Raw genomic sequence first — 12,500 nt, 5'->3', positions numbered from 1 at the left:
CATATAATTTATTCTTTTGCGTTTGCACATCGCATTCGACCTTATATATAAAAATGGACTGTCGTGTATTTTATTTATGGCTATACTAACTTTTATTGGCAACATCATCAGTATCATTATTAGTATTGCCATCATATAGGTAAGAATAACTAGCTTTATTGTTGTAGGAGCAGTAATTATAACATTAACCCATTGCGGACAGGTGTAATGACATACATGACGTAGGAGCTTTGGCCTGACGACAGGGATTTTGGATCACTGCTATTTTATTTTGCTATGAAAAAGGAATGAGTGATGATGGCTACTGTAGTCATAATTACTATAATTACCGTTATATCGTGCTAGCTTAACATCCAAAACCTAGATGGCACCACTTTTTCCTAGCACCAGTAGGAGAGAGAGCCTTGAAAGGCACTCAGCCACGGTCTCTAGCAAGCACCATCTTTATAGAGCGATGGCACACACCAAGTTGATGAACTCTTGCTCAAAAGTACCGCCGAAGAAGGATGTGCAGGCAGAACGGGAAGAGGAAGGTGACTCGATCCATACCCAGTATCTAAAATGTGCTCCTGTGCCAATATGGATGCCTTACACTGTGGCACTCACAGTCACAAGCACAGGTTTCATTCATCTTCCCTACCTCTTCTTATCTTTATTGTAGGTGGTTATATATTTCGTATTCGTTCATGACAGCACAAAAATACGAAAAAATAAAGTTGCCTTTTGTCCTCCCATAAAACCGTATAAAGAGTATAAAGAAAATAATGAGCCAATATGGATAATATACTACAATTTTAGTCTACTGCAGCACTGATAGAGCCTGTCATATGGCACATATAAGTCTCTAAACTCAATAAAACACACAAAAAAATAAAACACAAAAACCGCTCTAGTTTTACAATAAACGACTGAAAGAAAGTGGAAAGATTCAAATTATATTGCTTCAAGCAGTCTCTCTTTAAAATAAAACCTATCCTGGAGGTTGGGCAAGCAAATTTATCCCCGTCTACAATGGGTTAATCATGATATTAGTAATATCATGGCGATTATTACTGTAAAGGTGACAGTAAGAAACATAATAATAAAGACCAACCATGATAACAGTATTGTTAATAAGGAATATCATCTTGAAATGTAAAGGGTAATAACAATGAAAATATATTAGTAAATAGTAGCAATAATTATAAAATGTTCAAAAATTGGCTTTGAAGAATATAATTTCAATTCGTGTATGGAACATGAGAGTGCGAGAGTGAAGAAGGAAAGGAGGGAGGGAAAGGGAGCTCGTGGTCGGCTGGTGGACGACTGAGTTGTGCTAGAAATAGTGAGGTGCACATTTCAAGCGCTAAAGTTAGTGCGTTATAAATCAGAGCTAAAAACATATTGAAACTACGCAAATCTTTTGAATTTATATTTACTTGAATTATTACGTTAGGTAATTTCTGAAATTACTTTGGTGATAATCTGGCCTTCCTTTCAAACTGCATTCAGTGGGCCCAACTACTTCTACTCATATTGGAGGTTGCGGGAGGGTTAGTTAGAGTACATGTCTACCATAAGAAGAGTTCATGCTGTCCAATCAAGTAAAAGCCGAATTAGTTTCAGTACACGGAAATAAAGGTTGATGATTTCAGGTATCTTTATTCATGGATAGCAACATGTAAGAGGGACATGGAAATTAGGATCGGGTTAGCATGGAAAACATTGAACAACATGAACAAGCTTTGGAAATGTAACTTGATCAGATCACTAAAACTCCAGTTTTTAAGAGCAACAGTTGAGATGGTTCTGTTAAACAGCGTAGAGATTTGGACACTTACAAATAACACGAACAACAGACTAAATATCATATGCACCCGAACCTATCGAGCAATCATTTCCTAAATATACATTACTAATGCAAAATAGCAATGTGAATGCAGAAGCTGAGTAAGATGTATCCCATTTAATGTAGAACCATTAGTGCAAAACATTGATCTATACCACAGCAAACGAACGCGGGAGAGTAATCTGTGCAGCAGTCAGTCGCCTAGGCCCATATGAGAGCAATCGTGCAATATGTAACATGACAAACTACTACTTCATATCTAGTCTCATTAGCTGCCGGGAACAAACCATCAATTTCCGAACAATTCTACATTCAATGGCGCATAAACTGGGCGGATCTGTAGCGAGTGAATTTTTGAAGGCCCCCCGTAAAAAAAAACGACTGTGCTTGGGAGCAAGAGGAGAGGGTGCCCTCTGTGCAGCTGCGCAGATGGGAACACTGATTTAATAGATACGGCATTGACATTCCCATCACCTGAAATACTTTTTAGAAGTTAATTACGCAATGAGAATAAACACATTATGTAGCGCAAGGTAAAAGCACTCAACTGCGACTCCCGATGGCGTCACTGTGGAACCGAAAATGCGCACATCAGAACAATAATAAGAGAACCGCGACTCGGACCAGAGGCGCCATCACAAAAAGGCTGAAACATCCTAAATAACTAATTTTTACCTTCTTTAAGTGTTAATCTTTTATGTTTACGTATTTTCTGTGAGATGGTGAAGTCGACATCGGAGATTATATTAAGGTATTGTTTTTATATTGATCATGTTCATATAAGCTGTCACTCCTGCAGTAAAACACAGAAACCATACTTTTTTATTATGAGTCGAATACTTTATTTCGTTTTATTTTGTAAGTTATTTATAAAGCAATAACAGCATGTTTGAGTCTCGGGCCTAAACTTTTCATGACAAGGGCCAAACGCTGCCATTTATAAGACCCGGACAATGAAAATGAACTTTGTTAAAATACTAAATAGAAATGAAAGTGACATGAAAATGAATAGTAATGAAAATGATACGAGAATAAATAGTAATGAGATGTGATAAAAGAATGAATAGTTATGAATGAATAAGAAGTAATGAAAGAAGAAATTTATGTCCGCAGAGTAAAGGGACTATAAGAGCTAAAGCAACCGCTACAGCCAATTTTGGTGGCATCGGTGATCAGGGGGCAGCTTTATTAGCTTTTGCTATCTCACTTTATTTTTTTAAATTTGTATCTTATCTACTGTCACCCGGCGGACCAACGCAGGCCAGAAAGAATTAGACATCCTGGTAGTGTTTTCTAGATTTTATGCATCTTTTGGTTCCCCCATGATTTGCCTAGTGTATGTTTTGTTTCATTATTGTCTTCTATTAGATTTTTGTAAATATCTGGTTGCTTAATGTACACCTTTGAGATTTATTTTCTAGATGTCTTAGAATTTTTAACGGTTTTCTCTTTTCAGTATTTGTTTAAGGTTTACTCTTCCGGTTTTGTATTGGTATTTTTCATTTCGTTTGTTAGTGTTTTAGGATGGATTTGGGTTTATGTAGCTTTGACGTTTATTTCATTGCTAGTTTGTGACTTTCAGGAAGTTATACTGAAGTTTGCAAGTGAGTTGACCATGACCTTAAGTGGAATCTAAGCTGACATGTATTTGCAATTGTGTGCAGCCGGAGGTGTTGCCAACTGTTCGGATTTATAGACGGCGCTTAGATGGCTAGTTAGAGATTTTAATTTTAAGGTGCTTGCTGTTGATTCTCTGAAGCTGAATAGTGACTTGCTTCATTTTTCCTGGCCATGTTGCATTTTAAGCATGGTGAATGGGAAGAGAACTGGTGCAGATCCTGCTTGTTCCTCACAGGATGCAGTTGAAGATGGCTTCGCAGGCAGAAGGCATACTCGAACCTGAGCTAACAATGTTCGAGGAATTAACCAGGCAGATTTCTTTGTTAAAATCTGAAGTTGGAAACTGGAGGGACAGATACGCTTGGGTGGAGAAAAAGAAGACAGGTATGTGTCAGAGGAAAAGCTGAAAGTCTTGGAGGAAAGGTACGACATACTCGAGGCAAGGTTGGAGCAAGACCGACGTCTTAGGGTGAGGCTTTACGACAGGGGGATGTCGATTATGCCCAGCTAAGGGAAGCAGCTGAGATGGACCGTCTAGCACTTCGAGAAGCGAGGACCGCATTTGAAAACCGAGCTCAGCAAGAAGCCAGCAATTCTCTCAGGAAAGCTCTCTTTATCATCACACCAAGCCTTTCTTCTAATGCAATGCCAAACACCTGTACCTGCTGATAGGTCCAATTTACTTGATTGATCTCAAGCACTGTTCAACACCAGTAGATGTGTGCCAAACCTGCCTTCAGCATCCCTGTCTATAGTAATCGAGAGGGAGTCCATTCTGAAGTTTTCAGCTGAGACGTCTGCATCTCAGCCTCTTCACCGCAACCAGGAGGTTGAAAGCTGGATCCACCAGATAGAAAATCTCTCTCGCCCACCAATAGTGGAGAACTTCAGAGGACCAACTGTAGAAGACCAATTGATCTCATCATCAACAGCCCTGCCTTTGACACAGTAACAGTATGGTTAAAATTCAAAGCCAAACTGCGACTGAAATTTCATGGAATGTGCTCCTCCAGTGACTTTTTCCGCCTGCTATACGAGAAGAGGATAGCGAGTAGACAAGCTCCACTTGATTTCCTTGTGGCTCTTGAGAGAGCTGTATATCAAGGTGTGTGGGATTATCCTGAGGCTATTGGCGTACTGGGCGAGCTTATTAGAAGGGTATTTCTGCAGGAACTACCTGGATGGCTACGTGAAATGTGTGCTCTCTGAAAATGGACTTCAAAATCTCATCGACATAGCACAACGCGTATGGAATGCTCGTGTAGGAATCAGAGCGGCAGATGAAGATCCACCTTATATATACCCATCAGGTACATTGATGAAGAAGCCTCATCCTTTCGACAGGTTTGCTTTAATCCACTCCGATCACCACCTCTGCGACCACCACGACACAGATCTGCCGCGTCGGGAGGACGTCCAAGTCTGCAGGGTTTCAGAGTGATCTTCCCTGAACGAGAAACAGCAGATAGGTTGAGGCGCAGAGCCTTCTTGCAGTTATTGACAACACCTTGTTGAAGAAAGAAACTATGTTGCGACTACTAGTTAGCAGGATGTATGTTGCAGTTAGAGGGCTTAAAGGAGTCTTGGGAAAGGAGCTCGCTGATTTGGAAGATATGGATGTGGAGATTTGGCCGAGACCGGGGAGAAAGCTATATTAAAGGGTTATGGTTGTGGAGATATGCTTATTGGTACAGGGTTGATTACAAGATAATACATTGTTTGCAAGCACAGGAAGATTTTCTACATCTTAATATGGTTTATCCAATATATTACGAAGCTGGGGATTCCTTGGCCCTTGTATATTTTACGATGATTCTAAGAGGTAACAGGTTTCTTTAGATGGCATATTCCGAAGTTGCATGCATTGCAGCACCTCTCACACAACTCACCTGAAAAGACCATCTATTTAGTTGGGGAGAGGAGCAGCAGAAAGCCTTTAACACCTTAAAGGAAAAGCTTGTGTCAGCACCCATAAGCCCCGCTTTATACGGTCGCCAATTTACCGTATATACAGATCACCGGCCTTAAAAGTTTAAAGTGATTTACAAGTAGGGGATACTGCATCGTGTTCCTGATATGTTATCCCATTCGGTTGTACAAATAGACCTTACCACTATCGACCCAGCGACCATGTGTGAAGAACAAGTGAAAAATTTTCTTTGGCAAGAAGTAATCAATTACTTGGAATAGTAGAACTTGCCGAAAGGGAAGATCCCCCTTTCCCTAGATGAGTTCACTTCAAAATGGGAGGATGAACTGAACCACTCTTACATGGCAACTATCACTAAAAAAAAGCCCTGACTGACAATCCTGTTGATGACCCCAGCACAAAGTTGACTAAGGCTGTCACCTTGAAGCCTTTCAAGGCCGGTGACAAAAGTAAGAGAATGGATAAGGCTCTGGCATCGGTTCAGAGTAAACCTACCCAAGAACCTCGGGCTGAACCCTCCAACCCTGCTGGTCTCACCGCCAAAACTCTAGCGTCGGTTTGGAGGACAGGCAGCAAGCGGCCTCAGCTGACTACGGACTTGGAGGGCGAGTCTGTAGCCCCAAGACTGTTCCCCCTAAACTGGAAGGATTCGACAATGCCTATCAGATGGTACAGGCTCTGACGATTAGAATTGCCAGAGACAAAGGCATGACAATCGTTCTTAGGGACCAAGCCACCCTCACTTTCCTCCAGGAGACAGACAAGCTCCTGGATGGGCGGAAGGGAGCCAGAGCCTGTCAGTCTGACTTCTGAAGATAGGAAATACAAGATGGTGCTTCTTGGCTTTCCTTTGATGTATGATCTTGAGGTCATCACTGCCTATCCCAAAATGTCTGATGTTACCCACACTGGGGCATCGAACATTGAGACCGATATGTTGACATCGTTAACGACACAGACTTAATGGACCCGAGATTAACACAATGGCTTCTAATCTGAACATACTGCAGAGGAACATCAATGGCTTTTCCACAAGGAACGCCCTTTTCCACGCGATCATGCGATCTCGGAACATTGATGTTGTCATGCTCCAGTGCAGTGTGGAGGTGTCGAATTCCTTGCCGTTGAGTTCCATTTGGTCGGGGGTCCCCTCAAGCTGTACAATGTATACAGCAGGCCAAAATGTAGGAGCTTAGATATTAGTGAAGTCTGTACTGCTGTGGCACACAAGCCAATTCTCATAAGGGGCGACTTTAATGCCCACCACCCCATCTTGGCTTCCACCCGGAGTCGTGATGCGGCAGGATACCACATAGCCAAATGCCTACGCATGTTGGCGGGGGGTCCTTGACCTTACCTTTGTCACTGTGGCTCTGGTTGAGAGAATTAGTTGGCCTGTGGACAACACTAATAAGAGATAGTCACCACTATCTTGGACGCTGGCCTGGCACCTGTGCCCCAGCACAATCCTCGATGGAAGGTGGACAGTGCCAACTGGAAAGCTTTCCGGGAGGCCCTGGCCAAGTGCCTCAGAAGAAATAACTTCTCACTTAAAGTTAATGTGGATATATTTGAGACCAGACTAGTAAATGTCATATATGAGGCAGACTCAGAGACCATCCCAAAATTAGTCTATGGTCCAGGTGTCTTAAAGACGCCTGTTACTACAATGATGAGATTAAGGAGGTCAACCACAGAATCAATATGTGCAGAAGACAGAGAACCCATGAGAACTACGCTCTTTTGAGGTGGCCATGCTTCCAGGCAGGCATGCCCTCATCAGAGAAAAGGCGGTCGAGCCTGATGACACAGATGCCATGTTCTCTCTGATGGAATTACAGCGAACGTATAAGACCAGTTCCCGGTCAGCCCCGGGTTATGATGGGATCTCCTACTCCATCACTTCCCACCTAGGACATGAAAGTGAGCTTGCACTCATCAACAAGTCTGGGGAGACTTCCTTACTACCGCAGTGTTGGAAGAGGGCTGACATAGTTCCCATCCCTAAACCAAAGGAGCCAGGAAGGTACCGTCCCATCTCTCTCCTCAGCTGTCTGGGAAAGACAGCAGAGAGAATGTAACTGAACTGGCTCTAATGGATGTTAGGACCTCCACATGAACACCATGGGTTTACAAGGGGTAAGAGCACAGCTCACAGCATGGCCACCTTACTGAGCACAGTCAACAATACAAGATCTGTCATTGTCTTCCTGGACTTGGAAAAGGCTTTTGAACTAGCAAGTCAAGATCCGCAAGGGCATCAGAGGCAGACTGCTTGCTTGGATTGGTGACTATTTTCGAAACAGAACTGCCAGTGTGAAGAATATCGTGGTGTGCCAAAGTCAGCCTTCACAGACTGAGAATAGGCTCTGCCTATCGTTTGCACCCTGGCAACTGGAGCGCATACAGGCAATCCGACCGCTAGTTCAAGCATTCAGTTATGATGATCAGATGAGTCAGCACTTATAATTGGCAGAGGCTGGGCCGCCTCGTGGATATAGCCTGAGTGAAGCGACGTCTTCGGAAGAACTAAACTGAATAGTGGTAAATGTCCTTCGCACATATCTCAATTATATTGTTGTGTGTTTGAGGTTATCTAAAAGTAGTAATAATAAAATATATCTAGATAAACACATAACCATATATAAAGATGTACATATCGCTTAATGGATAGACAATTACACAAATATTTAACTAGACAGACAGATAAGTAAGATATACAAATTTAAAATTTATATACTTGAAATATGAAATCCATGGTAAAATAAAAATTGCTCTGAAACCATTTCAATAGTTCACAGCTCTTGGGATAAAATAAGCATGATGCTTAATCAGCTACCACAATCCTAATTATTCTATTGTACTCGCAAAAAGTGAATCAATATAGATCAACAACACTATTAGCCTACTTGGCTAGTATCTTCATTGCTATAACAAGCATATTTGTCTACTTTTATATCTTGCACATGATATTCTGCCAAACCTGATAAGTCCAGAGTAAACTCATTTCATATCAAATAATACTGTGATTTTTTTTTTTTTTTTTTTTGTCTTCCTGGGCATAGTAAATGCAATATTACTTTGCTAGGAGCAAAAAATAAATGAATAAATAAATAAATAAATAGAAAGCTTCTGCATATAATAAATCATTTTTGACCTTCGGAAGGGAAAAGGGATTGAGTAATTTTTTTATTTAGGAAGGGAAATGATTTTTTAAGGGATACTGCATTATGAATAACTAAATCAAAGAAGCTTACAGACTGCAGAAGTAAACACTGTACTTGTCATTAGTTATGCATCATCGGGACCAGATGCTAAGGGATGAAAAACACTATACATGTCTCTTCGTGCCAAGTCAAGTTGCTTTTTTACCTTGATTCATATGAACAACAATTACAAGAATACAGAACTGCATGGTTTTTTTTTCTCTCATGTGACAAAGCATATGAGAGAGGAGTGTTGCTTCACAAGCTGTTCGAACAGGCCAGTAAGAAGCTTTCCACTAGTATGAATCTACAACCTTCACAGTATTGTGGCAGTTATTCAATTAATTTAGGCTTAATTATTCGAACGCCTCGGCATTTGGATATTCTAGGCTAGAAATCCTTAATAGGTATTTTGCCTATTAAGGTTGTAGATTCGTTGTATGTGTATCCACAGAAGGGGCACATGAGTTTCTTTTAAGATCTTGCCTGAGTGTCAAGAGCTCCAGTGACTCCTCTCTTCATTCAGCTCTTACCACCACAGTCTATCCTCACTTGTTGGAGGATGTCCATCTGACAAAGATACTTTACGATTCTGCAAGGCGTCTTGCTAAACCAATTGTACACTATTTTTAATACTACTATCCCTTTCTTTTATACATTGCATTGTTCAATGTTTGACTCATTCGCTCTACACTGTAAAATATATGATAACAGAAAGTTTCATGAGATCAAATGAAAAATTCTTCATCAATTTCTGTGCTCCAGTTAGCTCTGAGCACCTGTTATTAAAAAAGTTGCCCACATGCACAGGTAAGAAAGTGAAAGAATGAAACTTCTTTAAGGTCAGTTATTCAACTATATTTCTTGACTAATTCATGCATTTCAAATACTAAAACAATGCCCGTAAAATAATTCTTTTAAATGGAATGGTTATCAACATTTACCTCAATATATAATTTCAATTCTATTAATTCATTTAATCTACTTATGTTTCATATAAAAAAATAACACTTAATTAAAGCAAATGTTTTGAAGATTCCTAAAGATTTTTTTTTTATAGTTCACGAAACCATGAATTATCTCTAAAATAGTTTAAGATACTAAACGTTATTCTTTCCCATTGGCAGATCATATTAGTATATAAATACCAATTATTTTGTAAAATATTTATTATGTTAATTTTCAGCCATACCGATGAATGTATGAGATATCCTGTTACAGGTACTGTCTATGAAAAGAACATAAATCTATATAAATCTATACACATTATATATTCTCTATATCTGATATTAAAGAATGACAAATGCTTCGCCTATGATGAGTCTTTATGTGCCTGGCAATGTTGCTCTTTTGCCTCGATTCGTATGAACAATAGTTACAAGAATATGGTTTTTCTCCTGTGTGACTCTGCATGTGTGACAAAAGACTTGCTTTGCGTGTTGTTCGAACAGGGCAGTAAGGACAGAGAAATGGCTTTTCGCCAGTATGGGTACGAATATGTCTCTTCATACTTGTGGATTCATTGGTTGTGTATTCACAGTAGGGACATAGGTGTTTCTTGCAGGGTCTTGTTTCTGAGTCTAGAATTCCTGTGAATCCTCTCTCAACTGAGCTCTCACCACCAGAGTCCATCCTCACCTGTTGGGGGATGTCCAGCTTACAAAGTTGCATCATAATTAGGAAGGTCGTAATTTCAGCTCCTTTTCTTTTACATTTCTTACATTCATAATTAAAGGTAATTTTATCTTGATCACATATTTTTTTCCCCATTTGTTGGATATAAGGAAATTCAAGAAAAATTATACGATAAACATAGAATTAAAGAAAATATTCAGTATATAGATATTTCACAGCTCTGCTAAAACATAATGAAAACATCATACAGACATAAGTCAAAACTCTATTTCCTTAGAAAAAAAATATATAATTAAATGATTAAAAGTAATAAAAATATATAATGATAATAATAATAATGATAACAATAGCAATAATTATAAATATATTACTAATAATAATCATAATATTGAAATAAATAAAATAAAAAGGTGCATAAATAATATCAATTCTATTTTTAAAACAAATATCATCAATAAAGATTTCTCTAAAACATCTTGCCAAACACATACAAAAATATTTGTTTAAATACTTGTCTTATTATGCCCAAACACAAATTCAAAATCACATTTTCACATATAATATACATACATCATTCACATATTATATACTGATGAAATAAAATGTACACAAACATGATCTTTCAACTTGGCAATTTTGAAAAAAAAAAATCAACATTCCCTGAAAATCAAATGTTAAGATATTCTGTTACAAAATAGAATCTATTTGTTGGTTGGTTGTGTGTGTGTGTGTGTGTGTGTGTGTGTGTGTGTGTGTGTGTGTGTGTGTGTGTGTGTGTGTGTGTGTGTGTGTGTGTGTGTGTGTGTGTGTGTGTGTGTGTGTGTGTGTGTGTGTGTGTGTGTGTGTGTGTGTGTGTGTATGTATGTATGTATGTATGTATGTATGTATGTATGTATGTATGTATGTATGTGTGTATGTGTGTATGTGTGTATGTGTGTATGTGTATATGTGTGTATGTGTGTATGTGTGTATGTGTGTATGTATGTATGTATGTATGTATGTATGTATATATATATATGTGTGTGTGTGTGTGTGTGTGTGTGTGTGTGTGTGTGTGTGTGTGTGTGTGTGTGTGTGTGTGTGTGTGTGTGTGTGTGTGTGTGTGTGTGTTTTCACACGTTTGTGTGCGTGTATGTGATAAATGATAAGATGGCCATTAAGCCTTCTTATCTATTATGTTTAACATATTATTTCCACTTGTTGATTGCATGGCTAGCAATAAAGCAAATTTTCCGAGATCCATTTTTATGGATGCCCCCTTTTCTTCTTGATTCATATGAAAAAAAATATTTTTATCAGTTTACCTTTTATTCTAAGGAAACTAAAGCAAATATTAAAATAAGTCTCATAAATGAGGATAATCATTATACAATTAAAAAATATAGAACTTATCCAGCCATGCAATTATTTAAATTTTATCTTATTTCGCACGCTAAACATGCAGAAAAAATGAGGTCTCGTCACTATCAATAAACACACAAAGTTGCAAGTAAATAGGTTTCATTTTGGATTTATAAGGGATTCTTATACGTAAAGATTTCATGTTTTAAGATATTGTTAATCCAAATTTGTAAAGGTAGCCATCTGTTAGTTCTTTCAAGATTTGGACACCACATATTTTGTGTATGAATTCAGTGATAATGTCCTGTAAAAATTATTTATTTCGATATTACTATTATACATTTCAAGTTGTTTACTATGGGGTAGTCCTTTGCTGGTCAGCTGACTTTAACTAACTACTTGAAATCATTAATTTTCTGTGAGTAAATACTTGTAAATGACTCTCTTCAAAGCTGACATGTGTAATGACTGGTGGGAGGCTTACGGCCACTGGCAAGAAGTAGTGGCATTGCAAACGAGAGCTCTCCATATTTTAATGTTGCCACCATACACCCTCTTAGAAGACAAAGACAGACCACCAATCGAATCAGGTATTTCCATGGAAAACAATGAGGGAGTAATATGGATCCATATTTTGTTGTCATCTATTATCATTGTATAAATGACACCCGTGTTCCAAAAACTGTATTTTCAGATGGTTATCACTATTCAATAAATCTTATGGAAATACACAAATACTATGAAGTTCAACCATAATGGCTGTATAAAAATGCTACCAAATGTCTTATTAGTCAATGTGTATTTAAAAAATTCATGTGATAAATCTGGCACATTTTTGGATTTTTGATTTTGCGTATTTTTATTGCTGTATCATCAAACAATGAGGCCTATTCTATTCACATACTACAGAGAAAAGATACTACTGAAGAAACAATATCAA

At 38.5% G+C, this 12,500-nt stretch overlaps 1 protein-coding gene across 12 annotated transcripts in view; it reads right to left on the bottom strand.

The window, feature by feature from the left end:
- The window catches only part of LOC122264803 (uncharacterized), a 67,028-nt gene that overhangs the window by 16,524 nt on the left and 38,004 nt on the right, over positions 1-12,500 (bottom strand). The window contains exon 8 of one of the 12 annotated variants that reach the window (XM_086555663.1): positions 10,096-10,222. The exons of 9 other annotated variants lie outside the window; for them this stretch is intronic. In XM_086555663.1, coding sequence (XP_086411789.1) covers positions 10,096-10,222 — 127 coding nt within the window. Of the gene's footprint in view, positions 1-8,899; positions 10,223-12,500 lie in introns of those variants that run through there. 2 more of the 12 variants (XM_086555661.1, XM_086555657.1) reach the window with 2 other exon arrangements.

Source organism: Penaeus japonicus, unplaced genomic scaffold (genome assembly GCF_977035675.1).
Source record: "Penaeus japonicus unplaced genomic scaffold, GWHDUDI00000001_assembly GWHDUDI00000031, whole genome shotgun sequence".
NCBI lineage: Eukaryota > Metazoa > Arthropoda > Malacostraca > Decapoda > Penaeidae > Penaeus > Penaeus japonicus.
The sequence above is the reverse complement of the archived record's forward strand: the minus strand, read 5'-3'. Positions and strand labels throughout refer to the sequence as shown.